The sequence below is a fragment of the Cydia splendana genome, chromosome 11, assembly GCF_910591565.1.
Source record: "Cydia splendana chromosome 11, ilCydSple1.2, whole genome shotgun sequence".
Taxonomy (NCBI): Eukaryota; Metazoa; Arthropoda; class Insecta; order Lepidoptera; family Tortricidae; genus Cydia; species Cydia splendana.
The window spans coordinates 1,630,524-1,652,556 of NC_085970.1; the positions used below are offsets into that span (position 1 = coordinate 1,630,524).

General features: G+C 39.1%; 1 protein-coding gene and 1 long non-coding RNA gene across 2 annotated transcripts in view; one reads left to right on the plus strand and one right to left on the minus strand.

Annotated features, from left to right (window-relative positions):
- The window catches only part of LOC134794720 (cytokine-like nuclear factor N-PAC), an 86,991-nt gene extending 65,084 nt beyond the window's left edge, over window positions 1–21,907 (plus strand). The window contains exons 8-12 of the mRNA XM_063766506.1: window positions 15,546–15,656; window positions 18,458–18,601; window positions 19,665–19,788; window positions 20,753–20,932; window positions 21,661–21,907. Coding sequence (XP_063622576.1) covers window positions 15,546–15,656; window positions 18,458–18,601; window positions 19,665–19,788; window positions 20,753–20,932; window positions 21,661–21,860 — 759 coding nt within the window. The 3' untranslated portion in view covers window positions 21,861–21,907. The remainder of the gene's footprint in view (window positions 1–15,545; window positions 15,657–18,457; window positions 18,602–19,664; window positions 19,789–20,752; window positions 20,933–21,660) is intronic.
- Window positions 1–22,033, minus strand: part of LOC134794725 (uncharacterized) — an 82,375-nt gene that overhangs the window by 23,455 nt on the left and 36,887 nt on the right. The window lies entirely within an intron of this gene.

Here is a 22,033-nt window from a genome sequence, read left to right on the forward strand (position 1 = left end):
TAGAATAAAGATGTCATCGTTTTCGAAAGTTAACGTCTCTGGCAGGTTGATTCGCTCAATAGAATGTCTTTGAAGTGTCCCGTTTTATGGAATATTAAGGTCTACTTTGTTTTCTTTACTGCTAGCTTAGTGATGATACTTGGTGATTTAAGTTCCTATAAGTAGGTATAATTGTTTAGGTATAGTTAATTACGAAACTTTAACCTGACTTTTATAATTTTGATTGAAATATATATTGTTAAGTAAAAGAAGCTGATAATCATCATAAAATGACTAAGAATTAATCGTGTGTAATTTTAAATGAAATTGTATATTATGTGATAAATAAATCAAATCATATCTATCATATGATTATGCGTGTCACCAGCATCACACGAGAAATCATAAAATACGCAATTATTAGTGTGCTCGAGAAACTGAAAACGGTGAAAAATAGAGATACTAATCCTAAAAATACGTGTAATACCACATTAGATTCGTTATGATGCCTAGAAAAATGTATTCGAAGCGTGTATTAGCACACAAAAAATATCAAAAGTTAGAAACAAAAAAAGGGGGAAAAAAGTAGATACTTTTTATTTCCCCAATATCTCAAAAAGTATTAATATTTAAGAAACCAAAATTAATATTATAGGAGGATATTTCCAATAAAACATTCTATACTTGCAGAACCGTATATCCATTATTTATCCACTTTTTATTCAACGCTGAACACAGCCCTCCGCGCCTCATTTTCAGAAAACGCACGCGGCGTGAAAAAGCGAGTACGTAACATTAAATATAATTTTAAAGGTATTGAATAGTAATTGAATTTTTTTTTAAATATGGCGTATTTAAAACATGTCAACAAATGTACTACTTGCAGAAATTTATCTTAAAGTTATTTTTTTCAACAAATTAGGCAATTTTTAATCAACAAAATTTTCTCGAACTAATTTCTTTATTTAAAACGATAAAAAAATTATAAATAACTATCGTAAAATTTTGCCGCTTTCTAGAGCCCTTCTCATATATATGCTATCCATAAATAATGGAGATACGGTTCTGCAAGTATGGAAGTGACAGATGTACAATTTTTGAGTGCTTAAAATTGAGTAATTACTATATTATAAAAAGAAACATTAAAACCAACTATGAATTAAAGATCTAAAAACTAAACTAAAATTAAAATAAACCTACTTTAAAATTAAACTATTACTTATAATGTTATATAAAATCTAAAATATACTAATAAAATATGGAATGGAAGTATGGAATGTTTTATTGGAAATATCCTCCTCTTTTATAATATTAATTTTGGTTTCTTAAATATTCATACTTTTTGAGATATTGGGGAAATAAAAAGAATCTACTTTTTTCCCCCTTTTTTTGTTTATAACTTTTGATATTTTTTCTGTGCTAATACACGCTTCGAATACATTTTTCTAGGCATCATGACGAATCTAATGAGGTATCACACGTATTTTTAGGATTAGTATCTCTATTTTTCACCGTTTTCAGTTTCTCGAACACACTATATAATCGTGGTGACAGCTTGCTGGAGATTCTAAGAAGAAAATAGCATGTTTATGTCCTAGGATATGAGCCTGCTATTTTCTTGACTTAGTTCACTGATTAAATTGACAATCAAGAGACTATTGATGTAAAAAAAATGCGTTCTACAAAAACGCTGTGCGATAAAATATCAAATAATAACCTGAGATCCAGAAACTAGATCTTGTTTATATTAACGCCAAATCGTTATCACGGCTACACCGCAACGACAAAAATGATGGTAATTTGGTTCACTGGCAAATAATAAGCGAAAAAGCATACGGATCTTTAAATTATACCTTTGACCTTTGACACTATCTACTCACTACGCAACATGGAATAAGACACGACAGGTATCAAAATTTCCCACGCTGATTATACGCCGGTCAAATTGATCGGCGGCGGCGGCGTGGAAAAATCGTCGGCGGCGGCGGCGCGGCGCACATGTCTAGTACAGTCACCTGCAATAGTATGTTACTCTTCGAAGGCGGCAAAAATATGTGACACGCTCTTAGAGTTCTACAAATAAGATCGTGTCAGATATTTTTGCGGCCATCAAAGAATGACATACTATTGCAGGTGACTGTACTTGTAATTTTTTTTTTACTACATCAATTTGGACACTCCCTTATAGTCACTCTAGTGAAGTCTAAGTGCCTCTATTGCTTTCTGAATAGGTATAGGTATCCGTTTTTTGTCGCACATCATCCTATGACCGGACAAAAACGTAATCGTAACCTATGTTTAATTGTCATATACAGGGTGATTCAGGAGACGTGAGCAGGACTAATACTGCACATTTCGTAGATTATAAGCAACACTTTCGTATCAGTATTAGTGACGTTAACGTTAATTTTCTAGTCGTGTTGAAAAAAAAAGTTATTAATTTATTTACGACATGCGTGGTCACCCTAAAATTAGAATACTAAACTACCGATATTCTGTGTCAAATTGAATGTCACCACTGTCATCGCGGTCTGGTTACTTATGAAAACTCGTATCTCACTCAAGTTTGACAGTTTATTTTCTTCGTAATCAAAAATTAAAGAGGTTTTATGCTTATTAATTAGGTCTTATAGGGTGACCATGATTGTAGAGGATTAAATTTGCCCTCACCAAAAAGTTAAAAAATAGGAAAAAAATCTGGCTGTTTCACCTAAATACGACGGTGATCGATCAATTATCAGTTACTGAGTGTGCAGGATTAGTCCTGCTCACGTCTCATGAATCACCCTGTATATATTGTTTTTATTTAAGAAACCAACAGTCGTTTACAATCATTCGAGTTTAATTAGTTTGATATTAATTATGTTTATGGTTTTAATAAGTTCCCTGTTTCATAGGTTCTGTATTTAAGACACTGCATATCATCTACTCGTATTTGTATTCGTAATTAAGTATTGGAGTTTAACTGAGACAATCTATTCTAGATCTTAGTCTATTTGTCACGTTACATAACCCAAATTAAAGTTAGGTAAGCTGCCCGACGGTTCGCTCTCCGGCTAGGTAAGATCAATACTAGAAAGAACTTACGTAATCGCTAATGTCATAATAATTGTATCAACAAGCGTTAATATCATCAGGTGCTTGATCTAAATGATCAGTATTCATCGCAGCCGTTGTACGCAGTCTGAATTGTTAGGTGATGACGCAAACGTAGGCACAGTTAGTGACACCTGAAGATAACGCCTTGATGTCTATGATAACGGTAGATAACGTTAAACTGAAATAAATGTCATATACTAAGAAAAAGTGGCGCCCCCTGCCACAAAGCCTTCAGTAGGAAGTGCATATACTTGGAAAATTTGACTAATGTCGCTGTGGCCCGGTGGCCGAGTGGTTCAGGCACCTGCCGCGATAGCAGAGGACGCTGGTTCGATTCCAGCCTGGGGCACTGGAGGCCTTGGTCACTTTTTCTTAGTATATGACATTTATTTCAGTTTATAATTTATATAGTAGTGTTTCTACTTGATAAAAACAAATTAAAATATTTTCTGAAAAATAATTTAATTTGTTCAAATACTTCATGGTAGATAACGTTGCTGAATTAACGCTGTATCTATTTAAAACAAGCATGTGTCTAAATTCAATCTTACAGGCCAATTCGAACGTACTCGTACACTAATATCAGAATCTATCTATCTATCTAATGCCTTTAAACGAGCAATTCTTGTTTATTTATTTATTTATATGTATATATATTTCGGGGATCTTGGAAACGGCTCTAACGATTTCGATGAAATTTGCTATATGGGGGTTTTTGGGGTAGATAAATCGATCTAGCTAAGTCTTATCTCTGGGAAAACGCGCATTTTTGAGTTTTTATATGTTTTCCGAGCAAAGCTCGGTTTAGTTACTGCTGTGCATTTCCCTCCGTAGGTACTACATATACGAGTATTAGGCTAGGCGCGTGCCTCGTAAATAACATACTAGATACAACCTATATTACCTTGCACAGAATATATTTAGTTATACCTATGGATTCTTTATCGAAACAAAGCCATTTTCTATAGTGGCTTTCTACGTCACCGCATTGATAGATTGGGTCGATACATGCGATCTCAGATCTGGCACATAGACTGTGCGTCCGGACACCCGCAGCGAAGCAATTTAAACTTTACCCGTCCATATTGGAACAATGCTTTTATTTTAGATTTTTGTGAGAGAAGAAACTGTTGCTTATTCCTGACGCGGCTCCATAGGATTTGGCTTCTAGGCATGATTGACGTTATGCTTCGATGGCATTGGACCTAAATTATGGTTTTTCTGTTAAATATAAAGAAGGTAAATACTAAATAGCATTTTATAAGACGCTCCGCCTCTCCATTTTGTTTACCCATTAAGTGCACGTATATATTCCGTTTACAGCGCATTTCTGTTCCCGTTGCGGTTGTGGTAGAGTAAAACGAGTAGTTATCCTTGTTTTCCTTATAAATTCATACCAACACGTGTGCGCGATTGTAGAAAAGTAGGCCGAATGCATTCTAGAGATTTAAAGTTAGAACTAGATGTGTTAGTACAACCTAATCATGTTCATTCTTAATCTTCTTCTTCTTCTTGTAATTGCATACAAGTTGTCAAGTAAGATACCCTCGTGTAGAAACAACTTCTGTAGGTAGAAAGTGGCAGTGTGTGTTTACATTGGTTTCTGAGCTTACTCGGACCCCGAGCGCGAACAGGAGCCCGTTTCTCAAAAGCTTGTAACTTGTAATCCAAGTAGAAGTCCCTTTCTAACAAAAGCTGTCAAAAAGTGACATCCGCTTGTATTACAAGTTACAAGCTTTTGAGTAACGGGCCCCTGATGGTGTATATATAGTTATCACTTTTTCCTGTAGGATGAAAGGAGTGTACTACTATCCATGACTTTGCATGGGCTAGTTCGTCCGCAGTGACCGGGTCTCAGGTGTGCCCTATTTATAGCACCATCCTGTTTGCCCCGTATCTACTACAGTCTTCAATTGGATAAACGCATTCCTCCGTTCCGCCTGCGTCTAGAAAGTTATCTTATTCTGTCACTAGTATTAGTGGATTAACCTATTTTCTAATTGATGGTCGCGTTAACGCTTAACGTGCTCAAACCGTGTATTAGGAGCTATCTACATTCCATGTTCAATACAGTAAATCTATCATATGCATACGGGTATTAATGAATAGGCGTATTGGTAAACTCTTCACAGAAAAGGAAAAAAATACTATAAGAATTAGCTATATGGAGTGAGATATAAAAATTGCTAAACATCAGACACCCATCAAAATTAGCTCAGGACTTTAAATATTATGATAGATAACCAAGGATGCTGGCGGATCGAATAAGAGCAATGCTTTGAGTAGGTACAGCTTATGTTATTTAGGTATTATTTTTCCATCAGCCTCAAAGCAATGGAACTGTTGTTACGATGCGGTAACCGCAAAACTGTTGTTTCCTCTTAATTGTCCTCATTGCCTACCTCGAAGTAATTAGCGCAGATTACGACGTGTAAAAAATAACGCGACGAGGTTATACCTACCTCGGGATAAGTTCGCCTTTCTACTACACATTTATGTTGTATCTGATGACAACCATTATTCCTTTCAATCGTGCAATAAAGTGTTTATTTACTTATATGTATAATACATATAAATCATATAATACATGTTTTCACAGTCGGAATCGAATGTATGTTTAAAATTGACTTTACGCTTAGGTATTCTTTTTCTTAGGATTAGAAAGAACGCCGCAGAAGAGCATGATGTTCTAAATCAGGCAAATTATGCGGTAAATAATGGAACTTAATAATAATGCAAGCTGAAATGATTTCATTATTCGCATATCGAGCGATGAAACCCTCTTGATAAAAATCTGCGGCGTTCTAAACAAAAAAAATAGTACGGTGGCGGCGTCCTCTTGTTCATTTCCATCATTTTCTACCGCATAAGTGCTTCTTGTGGATTGGCAATCTTAGCAAGCATGGACGTCACGTGTGAAGTGTCACGCGACCGACGCCGCTCCGAAACTGTTGGCTGCCGGATGGCAACACGCTACACATTATTTTGACGGTTTGCTGTAACACCTATTTGTAAGTCAGTGTGATTCACGAAGTTTAAGAGCCCATCAACGTGCACACTAGCGCCACTCCTTAATAATCGTGATTATTTAAATTTAACGAAAGATACCTATTTAGAAAGGGGGCCGCTACGTACTGTATTTTGTATTTGAGTACCTTTTGAATACATCAAACTAGTTTTTATGTTGCTGGATTCGTCAATCTATGCGTCCAAAGTTAAAACGGCCGTTTTTGTTTTGAGTTCATAGGTCGAGTAATCCAGCAACATACAAACTAGTTTGATGTATTCAAAAGGTACTCAAATACAAAATACAGTACGTAGCGGCCCCCTTTTTTAAATACCTGCCGTTAAATTTAAATAATCACGATTATTAAGCAGTGGCGCTAGTGTGCACGTTGATGGGCTCTTAATAAGTCTCCTTCTGCGCGCACCTAACCTAACGACAGTAACGACCTTTGAATATCGTACTGTCGCTATCAGATATATTGGAGCGGTCAAGGTGCTCAAAAATATCTGAACATGCAGTCGATTTTTATGATAGGTAGAGGCTTCGTTCAGATATTTGTGAACACCTTGGCCGCTGGCACAAATATCTAAACAATGCCTCTGTTACCAAAACGTTAAAGTGCATGTTCAGATATTTTAGAGCACTTTGGCCGCTTCGATATATCTAATGGTGCTTGTAAATTTATAAAACGTTTGTGAGTAAACTGCTTCAAGAACCCGCTTAATCACTGACCCTGAGTATGCATTATTTACAAATGTTCGAGATGTTCGAGTTTTTCAGTCTCGCAGAAACACGGGAACGCTGCCAAGAGCAAATAGTTCGAAGTATCAATTAATGAATTCTGAAGAATGCTCAATTAAAACTTAATTATCAAGTTAATTATAGACCGATTGAAGAAGAGATTAATCGGCGATTATATTATGCGTATCCTTGTCTCATTAACCTCAAGTAACGCGTCGTTTGGCATCTCGGAAACTCATCCACACCCGTATCCTTCTATTTATGGCTTGTTTATAACCAATCACTCGTATATAATTTGACATTTCATAACTTTAAATAGAAACTCGTTCTGTTGGTATGGTACAGTCAGCGTCATATAGGAGGTAGCATTCAAAGTATTCAAATAGTTCGATACACCATATAATTTGTATGGTGTACCGAACTACATATTTCCATACTTTGGATGCTACCTACTTTACGACGCTGACGTACAGTCACCTGCAATAAAATATTACTGTTCGAAGGCCGCAAAAATATGTGACACGCTCTTATGGCTCTACGAATACGATCGTGTCAGATATTTTTGCGGCCTTCGTTGTGTAACATATTATTGCAGGTGACTGTACATATGTATGTAATGCTTTGTTTCTGATAGGGAATAATGTTGTCACAGCTCGGGTGCGTTTTGGCTGTGATGGACCAACCGTGAAAACTTGTATACGAGCTATAAAAGTAAATAATTTCACTGACCGTTTAGGTTTCTAAAATTTTCACCACTATGCCACCGGGCCGAAGGCTTGTTTGTCACCGACACGTGGTAAAAAAGCGTGTATTGCTGACATCATGTAATAGTGATATTTTATTCAATCGTGGACGTGTGCCAAAAATGTGGGGACGAATGATTTCGAGCGTCTGCGATGCGCCTTATTAATTCCAGTGAATCATACATATCACAATACTATATGAATGGCAATTCGCATTATATTGTTATTCCATTCGGTTCCCGAGTACAAGCTTTTCTTTGGTGAATCTGTATTATTGGGTTCTTTGATCACTCATAAGTACCTATTGGATCGTTGTGGACCTCCTAATTCTCGTAATTTAGTGTTACTTACTATGGTGAAAACCTTGTTTAACTTTTTCTAAATTTAGCATACTTATTTTAAATTCAAATCAAATTTCAATTTATAGTTATCTAAAGCAAGCGAGCTACTGTGTGTTTTACTAGTCTGAGCTTGTTTAGGAATTAGAACAACACTTTTTTGTTTTTGGCTGGAAACTCATCGCTTACATTACATACAATACATCAGAGGTCTAACTCGGACTTGTCAGCATGTTTGCAATAATACAGGATCGTTGAGAATGGGGCTGTTGTGCCTCTTATATCCAAGGACTTCGACCTCTCATTCGATATGCATTACAAACTTTATTAAATAACTGCGGGGCTGTTGCTAGGGAACACTTGGATGGAAAGAAACGCAGGTGCAAAGCGGTAAAGTCTATGTGGGAGTCCTGCGGGGGACATGGCCTACTGTGTGCCACGGGCTTTGCATTTCTGTTCTTATTCCAACGTTACAAGGTTCATAATTGTATATATTTATTCAAGTGTACCTGTAAAGGTCAAAAACAAAGCGGCGAACTGCGTTGTCACTATATATTCTTGTTTAAAGGGCACCTATGTCATGCCTTTTTATGTGGATCTACACAATATTACGATCAAGCGAAGCGAACGAGCAATTTTCCTGACATTAACATTGTTTGATATCAACAATTCTCACATTTCTTGTATGCCACCTTATGCCGGCTACATACGTAACGATAAATCGTAGCGATTAAACTGTGCAGTCCGACTGTGCAGATAAATCGAACGTTCCTAGTGCCTCCACACGCCTCCGATATCAGCGTCGATCGTCAGTTCTCCGCAGAAGCTCACGCAAGAAACATGTTATCCATGTCATCAAAGTTAATATGGTAGTTAAATTTTGTAATGTTCCGCGCAACTTTCTTTTTTTTTCTGTCATAAGAAACTTCTCCTGACAATAACCAAACAATGTATGACAATGTATACGGGCAGAAAGCGTGGAACTGCATCTTACCGAGCATCTTGAATAGATTTTCAAAGGAATTACTAAAACTTATAGAAGGACGGACGAATAGACAAGCAAGAAATATTATTAAAAAATACCTAATTAAAATAAGAGGGCAGTCTACCGAAATCACCGAATTATATGACCTATTATGCTATTATGTACTAGACGTGTGCGCCGCGCCGGCGCGCCGCCGCCGCCGGGCTTTTTGACCACGCCGCCGCCGCCGATAAATGATCGGCGTGAAATCGGCGTGACCTTGAGTGTTGTTAATTAGCTATTCCAAGTTGGTTTTTGGATTACAATATGGATTTTTTTGTCTTATTTATGTTACAGTTGTTAAATATACATCAATTATTAATTAAATGAAACTGAATACCCAGTCGCAGAAAGTATTTGACACACCAATTAAAGTAACTGAGTAATCCTAAGTATTCACCGGCAACTGTTAACGAATGAAGGAATGAAGACTGCTGCTAGTGCTGGTTATACCTTGGACAGCTAGAAGAACAAACCCCTCCTTTCTCAAAGAGCTCTATATCACCATCACCATTCATCTCTTCCCAACATGCCATGGGTGAGCCCTTAGATTCTTCGGCATATTATCCAACGCATGATGTGGAGAAACACATGAATTTAAGCAGAATGAATGGCTGCTCGAGTTGGAGCATGTGTGAGATGGTCGAACGTTATGAAGAGATCAGCTTGCGGCAGTCTGCACCACCGTGCAGTCCACACGCCTTATGACCGCACGAAACGGAGACAAATTACCTGAATTCTACAAAATGTACTGTTCTGCACATAGGTAAAAACAACCCTAATTACACATATAATTTGGACAACACTTCCTTAAACGCTGTCAAGGTACAAATAGATCTGGGCGTCAAAATCACTGAGGACCTGAAATGGGAAGAACATATAACTCAATCGTTAAGAAAGCAAAGAGCCTTATCTACTTCATAAGAAAAGCTTTTGGGAATCTGACGCCGGATATAATGCTAAAAATCCACAAAACCTATTGAGATGTTGGAGAAAGTTCAACGTGGTTTCACCAAGATACCGAAGAAACTCAAAAACATGTCATATGAAGAAAGACTACACTTCTTAAAGCTCACAACCTTGAAGGAGCGAAGAGAGCGTGGAGATCTGACTGAGACATACAAAATACTAACCCAACACTATGACCTCAAAGATTTCCATAAGATGCTAGAACGCAATAACAACAATCGCCTGAGAGGTCATCAGTATAAGCTGGTGTCTCGCAGGTCCTACAATAATCCTCATAGACACTTCTTTAGCAACAGAGTGGTCAAAGCTTGGAACAAACTCCCAGAGGATGTAGTATCGGCCCAAAGTGTCAATGAGTTTAAGAATAAACTAGATAAGCACAATGCAAACTCTACTCAACACTGGAAACTCGGTTGATGGCTCTGGATACAGGCATTATCAGTTATTTCAACTGCCTGCCTGCTTCATAAATAAATAATAGAATTACATGTGGTCGCGAGCCTCAGGAATGAGAAAACGAGAAAGAAGATACGTCTCAGTGAACCTGGTGATTGTACGACAAGACAACCATTAAAAAGAAGCCATACCAGTCCACTATGTCTAGCAAATATCAAGGATATGTGGAGTTCTGTTTTGTTAAAGTACGTCATCTTTAATAGGATAAGCCATGGAAAGCTTGAGAAAACGGAGAGTTACAGATCGTATCGAAAGTCATTGGGACCAGGTAACCTCTTAATGCAAGCCAGTTACTAGGGAAATCAAGTTATTATACCTATTCTATATTCATTTACAAATCCTATTTTACTCACAGCATATTCAAACTATACGTAGTTCACTGACCAGCAACCTGCATTGATCAAATTTTCAAGAAAAACAACAAATTAATGATTTTTCATAAGAAACCTAAAAGTCAAGGTCACGCCGATTTCACGCCGAAAACACGCCGCCGCCGCCGATTTTTTGGTAAACGCCGCCGCCGATCATTTTTTAATCGGCGCACACGTCTATTATGTACCTATAAAAAAATATTAATTATGTATAAATATTTAAAATAAGACTCCTTAACTCGAAAAATCTTTTAAAGTTAAGATTAGTAGTTAAGCTTAATATTATATAATGTGCATATTTTACTGAAATAAACAGTTTAATTTTTTTTTTGCTTGACCAACTTTAAGACAAAAAGAATTAGCGAAATTGGTCCAGCCGTTCACGCGTGATGACGTGACCAAGAGAAATATGGATATATTTTTATATTTTTCATTATTTACTTGAGGAACGAACGTGCGCACACAATCAAGCTACGTGAAGTACTGCCGAAATGACCGATCGCCATCCACACGCAACGATAAAACTGTGCAAATGCATCGACAACGATTTTTCTGACATAATTTGCAACTGCCACCGATCAAAGATTTTCGACAACGATTTGTCATACACACGGCAGATAAAACTGCGCAGTTCGGACTGCACAGTTTTATCGCTACGATTTATCGTTACGTGCGTGGCCTGCATTAAAGTTGAGCAGATACAGTCAAAGAATTTAATTTCGTACCTTGTGACAGTGACAATCAATATGAAAGTCTAGGGACCTCATAGGTACTTACTATTGTCACTGACAAGGTACAAAATGGTACTATCGCCCACACTGTTAACTGTACATCGATGGACCTTATGCCTTTTGTAATATTTAAGGTCCACCGATGTACAGTTAGGAGTGTTGCTGTTTGTACTGAAATTAAATTCCTTGACAGTACGTAGAAGGATATAGTATATTACGAAAACTTCAATGATAAACAGACCTACCAAAAACAATTCAGTCCACGGAACATAGCTGTTTACAGCTCAAGCAAGCCTCGGAAATAATATTCTATTCATTATTCAATTGCTTTGTCTCATTGTTTAACGACAATTGCCGCGGGGAAGCCATGAAACAACTACACGAGGTTTAAGTCAACACTGTCGGTTGTTATTTGTCAACCTGTTCTACTGGGTCAAGTTCCATGCCCTTGATCCCTATGAGTGCTTGTCTGTCTTTTTCCATTTAGTTGCTCAGGAAGGTGTGTATTTTGATTTGTTCCTTATCATGCGATTTCTCGACTGCATCGTAAAGCCCGGGGTCCAATTTTGGCTTATCTGGAGACTGGCATAGGCACTAGTTTTTATGAAAGCGACTGGCATCTGACCAACCCGGAGGAAAAACTTATTTCCTCGCGATTTTCTTTTATCGAAGAGCTGGTAAATAATATATATAATTCGTTTGAAAAATTCGTTTGAGGAGCTCATGTTTAGAAGCCACACCTCGCAGCCACCGCACCGCTAGGCAACCAGCGCTCATCGCTAAAAATTGATTTAGCTATACCTATATCTTGAATGTTCTCTCTAGGTATATATTTGTCGCTATGCGTTTATACGGATACACTAAATAGACATGACATGTGTGCGAACACAGACGGAGCTCCTTATTTACAGAGGCTATTAGACATATCATTACTTCAAAGTGCTATAGCTTCTATACGATGATCGATTCACAGGCTAGTATAAGCTACATATACCTATGACCCTGACACTAATTTCATGAATAATGTAGACTGAAACTCGTTCTCTTGTTGCAAATAACTCTTGCTTGTTATTTTTACAGTAATGTTATAAGCTAGTGTGTCATCGTTTCGACACGCGCACCTTATAGCATTGCGTCTGTCCTCAAAAGAGACTATGATTAGTAGCAGCACTTAACTAATCATCGGTAGTCCTTAGTACTTTGTAATAAGATTGACGAATGGTCGGTTACCTGACGTTGCATGGTTTCCCCTGGTTTGCCAACTTCCGTCACCGTGGGTTAACGACACCACGAACTGTTTGTCGTTAAAATTATTCTTGATAATTTTGATCGCTGGCTTACGTCAGGTTTTAAGCTTCTTTGATCTATAGAACTATCTATTATACCTAAAAAATCAATAGGTATTGTTAATAAAATCTCAATATCGGCTCTAAACAACTTGGTTGAAATTACCTATGTAGTAAATGCGAAAGTTTGCGAAGAGACTTTAAGAGTGATAGTTACATAGCGAAATGGGAATCTAAATCTAAAGAATCAGTGAAACCGGTTCAAGATCCTACAGCCTACAGGACGTCACGAGGCTCGTAAGTTAAACTTAACAGTCACAACTAAGAAACCCTTAGTTTTTCTTTAAAGTACATACCTACTACATACATTGCTGTTCGGCATTTAAAACAGCTATAGTGCCTTATGTTCAATAGGTACATTGTCGTAACGCGTAACATACCACCGCGGGTTAAATACAAATGTCAGTTCACACGACAAGGTGACTTTCGCAATTGTATAGCGCCTTGTAATGTGTCCTTATGAACAGCTCGTCTTCCGTTTGTACTTACTGGTTTTGGCGACATTAACCAGGTCTTTGATCTGTAAGTGTCACCTTATGTAATAGATAATACTATATTAATAAAGTCTTGTTAAAACTCACCATGGTAAGGCCGAGATTGGGGACGAATGGTTGCTCGTCTATTTTCATCGGATTTCGGCGACCTTTATAACGTTATCCAGGTCAGAGTTAACTCCTGTATCCACGCTTCTACTTGCGAGCCTCCGAAAAGGAAAGCTAGCTTTAAGTATGCTTATTAATTATAAATAAATAGGCATATTTGGCCAGTTTTGGTCATTAAATCTTCCTGAGTTTGGTTGGGCCATGACGGCCATCCGAGCGTACTACATAACATAGCCCAAGAGTTATCTCCAAATGATATACGGTTTAATCAGCAAATTTATCGAGTACCATACTATGCGTTCGTTCGGTACAGATCTGTATGACAATTCTGTACTTCAGAATAATTTAATCTCTTAGGAATTCTAACCATTAAGTGATAACAGGATCCTCCAATTTTGGAAGGCATGTTAACACTAACAATCGAAGGCAAAACACTTGTAGGTATTCCATTGAGTGCCCCGCGGCATCTGTGCAAACATTATTGACCTTCGATGACACCAGACGCAAACTCTTGTAATCGCCATTTTGTTGATCGTCAACTTGTTAACGATCGGCCTGATAGGACGTTATGTAAATATTTTGAAATACTTACGTAATCGTTTTTCAGGGAAATCGATATGTTTATTGTTTATGCTTGTCGAACGCTAAAATTACGGATAATCAGAGGCTTGGGACTTGCTGGGTGAGATAAGTAGTTAGTTGTTACTACTACAGTCTTTTTTTCTCGTACGTTCTCTCTTGACAGGGTCGTGGACGTGGTTGCTGGTTCAACAATCTAACATTTATGGTAGTTGTCATAGTCTCTCCGCAGACGTCGTCTGGGAGCTCACTCCACTATAGGTACATTTATTTTATGTTTCATTCTTTTGGCTTGTAGCTTTGCTTGTTACCTGACGATGACGTGATTGATCTCACTTGATGCCCTTGATGGTCTTATGGGAAAATAAGTACCTAAGCGCTGGAAGTCGCCAGTAACATGCTGAGAGGAGACAATTTCGTGGCACTTTCTTCTTTATAGGTTTTTCTTATCTGTATTTTGTTTCGATTGTGTTTGTTTTTACGAATAAAAATATTTCTATTATATTCTACACCTTTGTGAAGTATGGTCTTTTTTATGAGGTCGGTCCAGCTCCAGCGTGTTGATGAGCCGCCATTTCCACTTGACCCTGCGTCATCGATATCACAGCTATTGACGTGATAACGATATGATAGCCTGACAGTGCTCGATATAAATTGACGCTTTACTTATTCTGTAATTACCACGACGATAACCATTACCCTCATATCCGTAATGAACTACTTAAGTACAAACATTTCGGGAAATGTAGCCGAAGAACTAATTGCACAGACATTTTGGGTATACATGCAGTCACCTGTAATATTATGTTACTCTTCGAAGGCTGCAAAAATATGTGACACGATCTTATGGCTCTCCAAATAAGATCTTGTCAGATATTTTTGCTGCCTTCGTTGTGTGATATATTATTGCAGGTGACTGTACCTATCTAAGGGGCTAAAATCGTTATCAAAACATAATTACATTAACAATATCTATATACGCTACTACTTAATATTAGTGAATAGCGCTGGCAGGTCATCAAAATGTAAATATGTAACTCCATTATTCCTCTGTCTCGTGCACGCTCTATTTCCGTATTATCGGACAACGATAACAGTGACCATTGATACATAATATTATGTATGTCGTAATCATTCATAGCCCTCGCGAATTCCGAGTCGAGTACCGCATGCAAACCGTTGCTACGCTTTCCAACAAACCTTATATCCTATCGCATTGTATTAAACTCCAGAGCCAAAGGATACTGAGCACGTATAATTAGTACAAGTATATGGCCTTTTGGAATTGAGTGTTGTACGTTTGATGACTCGTTGGGTTTAGTGTTTTGCACGAAGCGGGCATTGGCAAGATGGCGTCGTTCGCGTGGCGGCCGCCCGGTCGTTGACGTGAGCCGGCTCGCGTATCGATTCGCGCCGCGGGGCAACGCGCGCCGCCATCTCGTGGGGGATTGTGGAAACCGGAGTACGCTGGTTGTTCATAGATGGCGTGGTTATCAAATAATTAATTTCGATTTGTGTATTCTAGCTTAAAATATTAAATTGTTATTATTGTTGTTACAGTGCAAGGACTTCGAGAAAGTCGGCGCGACAGTAGCGGTGACTCCATGCGACGTGGTCGAGGAGGCCGACATCACCTTCTCGTGTGTCGCGGACCCACAGGCAGCTAAGGAGGTACCAATATGTTTTAAACACCAAAACCTTTTACTTATACATAAATGGTTCTGTGAGCTGTAGACCTCGCTCTAGAATTTTTGTGTCATAAAAGGATCAAAAAACTGAATCGACTAAAACAATCCATTTACCATGATGTACCTAATTATCAAAGTTGCTCACAAAATTTTACAAGAATTGCTTCAATCAAATGGCCAATTTGATCATAAATTGAAATTTGCAATTAGATTTTCAATCAGATCTAGCGATTATACATATAAATTTTTATAGGGGGATCGGTGAACCAATGTCATTGAATTTCATTTTTGCGCCCGCACCACACAATCAAATAGTCAATTTAATCAGATTATGCGAAAAATTGTCCCGTCCCTACTGGCCTTAACCGTCACAGTTCAAGTTTCCCGTAGTCCCAGTGACCTATATGCCGGCGTAAGGTCGCTCGACCTTTACCTTCGCGTTACCTAATGGTTCGTTTACATAAAGCATTTGCTTATTGTTACGGCAAATAACTATTGTGTGCGTTGGTTCACATTATTAAGGCGCCCCATTGAATTGGGAATATTAGGCAAAGCTCTGCGTAGGTGGCACCACTAGCACATACAGTAAACAAACCTCATTGACATCATCAATGACACATCATGCGTCACTAGGTCAATCACATGGCCTACCGTGAAACACGACAGTCGAAAGTTCGGTTTATGAGGCCTCTATCACTCTTGCCTATTCGATCGATAGAGGCAGATAAAGAAATTTCTAACTTTGACGAATGTAAATTGAAAAGTAGGTACTTGGAAATTATGTTCACCTACACACTTTTACACACACATGATAATGGTGGTATATTGTAAATTTATCGTCCTACATTTTTTCAGATATTTAATGAATTCAGTATAATGAAAGAAATTAAATTCAAACCGAAACTGTAATTGTTATAGTTGTTAAAGCGTACCTACGCAACTATAAATACCTTCAAGTGTACACACTACACAGGTTGTCAACGCAATATAATTGGCTTAGCTGTTGTAAAAGTGTAATATACATGACAACATGGGGCTCACTCTTAATTGTAATATAATTGTTGTGTTGCGAACAGAACAGAACCTGAACTAACTTGTTAACAATTTATACTCTTAACGATATTTTAATGTGTCTATTTCCCAATAGGGTTTGATTCCTATAGGTAGATAAATTAGATTGTTTGAAAGTGCTTACGGATTTTTTTTACTGAAATACACTAAAAAAACAGATTAATTATTATTTTGGGCTTTCAACTATTTTAAAATCAACAAAGGTTATTAGATGTGGTGAATTTATTGATTCTAAGTATAATATGTATTATTATTGTAAGTATAATATGTAATATCATAATATGTATTATAAAGTAAATTATGTAGTCAGTACATTTACTGCCATCTTTCAACACAAATGATTAAAACTATTTAAAAGTTTTGGAACGCCATTTGACTTTGATCCTTATTTTTTTTTCACTGATATGTGTTTAACTTCTTAAATGTCAAAAAGTATCGCCATCTATTCGAGAGTAGGCCAAAGGTATGGTGCCATCTTTTCGAGTAGATGGCGATACTTTTTGACATTTTACAAGTTTAACACGTATCAGTGAAAAAATAAGGATCAAAGTCAAATGGCGTTCTAAAAGTTTTAATCATTGTGTCGAAAGATGGCAGTAAATGTACTGACTACATAATTGACTTTGACAATATTCCTCTATTTCAAATTCTCTTTGCTCATACTAACTTCCACCATGTTTCATAAAGTAGCTGATTTGACGGTTTGGTATATTTTCGTAGATATGGAAATAACTTCGCCCTCAGGGAGTGCCTAGAGCCCAAGGCTGGGCCGGCAGGGTGCCTCCGTGCCCTATAGTCGATAAAACTAATGGCATTGCTTTGTCCATCAGAAAAACGTTAGCGTTTATCGTACCCGAATAACCTTTCCGCCTAGTTCCGGACTGGTGAACTAAATAACCATTTTGCGCACAGTTTGAACTGTTTTAATAGCCGAGCTAATGAAATGACATTTCGATTGTACTAATTTGTCCAACTGATCTACAACTGCAGTAAAAAATTGGGAAAAAAAGCAATATAATTAGGCAGTAGATTTTCCGATGGAACTGTCTTAGTAGAAGTAAAATACTATTGCACAAAAGAAGTACATAGCAGTCATAGCACCGAGAATACTGTTTGTGACCGCTTAGCTTTAAGCTGATTAGGTAGGTACTGCCTAGTATTTGGGGTATAAAACAAAGTTTAGTATGCTTATCTTCCTTTAATAAAAAGTATATTATACCACTCCCATAAACTGTTATCTGTGTTGTTATAAAGAAATCATAAAAACACTCTCAATTTACATATAATGTTAATACGGCAAAGTGCATATTTTATGCTGTCTGCGATAAAGGCTCAGGTAATCTAGGTTAAGTGCTCTGTGTCTACACTTGCCCATTTAACCTGATAGGTCTCATTTAAGTTATTAAAGTACCTGTACTCTCATCTAAACTAATGTAACGTTCAAATCTGGCAGCAAATTGACTAGGCAACCTCTGCAAATATATCAGAACAAATTGTTGGGTCGTCTATTCTTTATACCCTAAATGACGTTATTCATAAACGCGATCAAGTAAGCTCAAGCCTCAATTAATCGTTTGTCTTAATCTGTGATGTTGACTTAATGTATTTACAAGAATAGAATAACACATTGAATTAGGGGTCTTGTGGCGTACGTCGTCAAACGCCTTCAATCTTCCCTCTCAATTCTCTCTAATCGCTTTTTGTTAATTTCAGATGGTATTCGGCAACTGCGGCGTGCTGCACTGCCAGTCACTGGAAGGCAAGGGTTACGTGGAGATGACCAGCATCGACGCGGACACCAGCCACGACATTGTCGAAGCTGTGGGAGGCAAGGGCGGCCGTTATCTGGAGGCACAGGTACTGATAACTAACTGTTACTGATACTAGTTACCACGGAGGGTTACGTGGAGATGACCAGCATCGACGCGGACACCAGCCACGACATCGTCGAAGCTGTGGGAGGCAAAGGCGGCTGTTATCTGGAGGCACAGGTACTGATAACTAACTGTTACTGATACTAGTTACCACGGAGGGTTACGTGGAGATGACCAGCATCGACGCGGACACCAGCCACGACATCGTCGAGGCTGTGGGAGGCAAGGGCGGCCGTTATCTGGAGGCACAGGTACTGATAACTAACTGTTACTGATACTAGTTACCACGGAGGGTTACGTGGAGATGACCAGCATCGACGCGGACACCAGCCACGACATCGTCGAAGCTGTGGGAGGCAAGGGCGGCCGTTATCTGGAGGCACAGGCACTGATACTAACTGTTACTGATACTAGTTACCACGGAGGGCTACGTAGAGATGACCAGCATCGACGCGGACACCAGCCACGACATTGTCGAAGCTGTGGGAGGCAAGGGCGGCCGTTATCTGGAGGCACAGGTACTGATAACTAACTGTTACTGATACTAGTTACCACGGAGGGTTACGTGGAGATGACCAGCATCGACGCGGACACCAGCCACGACATCGTCGAGGCTGTGGGAGGCAAGGGCGGCCGTTATCTGGAGGCACAGGTACTGATAACTAACTGTTACTGATACTAGTTACCACGGAGGGTTACGTGGAGATGACCAGCATCGACGCGGACACCAGCCACGACATCGTCGAAGCTGTGGGAGGCAAGGGCGGCCGTTATCTGGAGGCACAGGCACTGATACTAACTGTTACTGATACTAGTTACCACGGAGGGCTACGTAGAGATGACCAGCATCGACGCGGACACCAGCCACGACATTGTCGAAGCTGTGGGAGGCAAGGGCAGGCGTTATCTGGAGGCACAGGTCCTGATACTAAACTGTTATTGATATTAGTTACCAAGAGAGCGACGCTTGGACGAAATACCTATGCTCGATACCCCATTCAGGACAATAACAATGTCTAACCTTAAACCGTTTCTTATAATTCCAGATCCAGGGGTCAAAGACGCAAGCGGAGGAAGGCACGTTGATCGTGCTGGCGGCCGGCGACCGGTCGCTGTTCGACGACTGCCAGTCCTGCTTCAAGGCCATGAGCAAGAACTCCTTCTACCTCGGTAGTCGTCCACGTCTCCGATGCGCGCACAGGCGCTTGCCCGCTCACGGCCCTGATGCCGCACTGTGCTTTAAACTCACTGCTTTGCTCTTTAATAGTTTACTTGCGACTACTAAAGGCTTCATTCATCATTTCAGTCTGTTATCGGATCCTGCTGAGCATAGGCCTCTCATTAGGGGCGCGTAGCAACATCCGCCACAAGAATATTTTCTAAGACGTGCAGATGTATATACACGGGCATTACATTTAAACTGTTAAATATGTTATAGTATTAATAACTTTTCTGGAAATTACGCTTTGTTGCAGTGCGGTTTCAAATAGATTTTTCTAGTCCTTTTTATTTACTTTTTGGTTTCATAGTTGTAGAATAAGTTTTTCTTTTCTTTTTCACTGTTAGCGGGCAATGCCGAGAGCCTATTATAAGTTTATTTTAAATGTGCATGTTAATATATTTTTTTGATGATTCAGTTGAGTGTAAACTTATGGGATGATATTCAACAGTTTCATAATTCTCCAATGCCAGTCTTAGTATAATTATAATTAAAACAACATTACGTTGAGATGTTGCTCCATATGTTACAATTATACATATGTCTAAGGCCATGATACGCTCAAGACAAAAAAGAATTGAGGGCGTATAATGGCCGCATTTATCCACATGTTAATGCATAAAATGTCACGATGGTCGCATTTATCCACATGGTCTGGGGTCAAAATGTCTTCTTTTATCACCGTTGCGATTAATACAAGCAGACTATCATGCTGTCAAGTTGATAACCATTCTATCTTTATAGCGTTAACTCTATAAAATACCCGTTTTAAAGTACAGAATCGATTCATATTTTATAGAATTTTAGTTTCATTTCATTTATTACGAAAGTTTGCTTGTCTTCCTATCTTCTCTCGTCATCTTACTGTTTAGGTTATTATAAACGGTACCGTAAATTTCTCCCTCTCCGTTCCAGGCGATATCGGCAACGCCTCCAAAATGAACTCCGTGCTACAAGTCGTAGGCGGAGTTTCGCTGGCAGCATTAGCGGAAGGCCTGGCTTTAGCTGACCGAGCTGGGCTCAACCAGGCTGATCTTCTCGATGTACTGGCGCTGACGCCGCTGGCTAGTCCACATCTCATTCTCAAGGGCAGAGGTACATACTGCATATAATTAGTTTACAAGCAGCATTAGCGGAAGGCTTGGCTTTAGCTGACTGAGTTGGCCTCAACCAAGCTGATCTTCTCGATGTACTGGCACTGACCCCGCTGGCGAGTACACATCTCATCCTCAAGGGCAGAGGTAGATATAGTAGTCTATAAGTAAAAGCATTAATAAAAGGTTTGGCCTTAGCTGACCGAGCTGGCCTCAACCAGGCTGATCTTCTCGATGTACTGGCGCTGACCACGTTGGCCAGCCCACATCTCATCCAGAGATACGTACTGCATATACTCTACCTACAAGTCGTAGGTGGAGTGTCACTGGCAGCATTAGCGGAAGGTTTGGCCTCAGCTGACCGAGCTGGCCTCAACCAGGTTGATCTTTTTGATGTACTGGCGTTGACACCGCTTTCTAACCTACAACTCATTCTCAATGGCAGAGGTACGTAGAATGCGTAGAATTATTTAGTTTACAAGGGTGGAATTTAGGGTGGTATTCCAATGTGTATTGCTTCTCACATTTTGCTTAATGATGAGAGAGTAAGACGCAATGACATTGGATCTTACTGAACAATTTTATCTGAGAAAAATCGAATATTCTATAATAAATTAGCTGTTCCGTTACAGGGCGGACGGTTCCTTTCTTACTATTTTTCCGTCGTTCAATTAGTAAAATAAAACCTAGCGTGTTCAAAATGTTCACAACTTATTTTATAATTTCCAGCAATGATCGAGTCATCGTACTCGACGCACCAGCCGCTGTCGCACATGCAGAAGGACTTGAAGCTGGCGCTGGCGCTGGGCGACGCGCTGGAGCAGTCCCTCCCGCTCTCCGCCACCACCAACGAGATCTTCAAGCACGCCAAGCGCCTCGGCTACGCCAACCACGACGTGGCTGCCGTCTACATACGAGCCCGCTTCTAGCCGCACACTCGCTAGAGGCGAGCGGCCACTGCGACGGTTACCGTACGTTAGACAGTTACACGCTAATTCTGGCGTCAGTTCAGTCCATCATTCTGGTGAGAATTAATCGTGTAACACGCGGACTGATGGTCTGGACTGATGAAATTTTAAATTTTGTGATAATATTCGTCAGT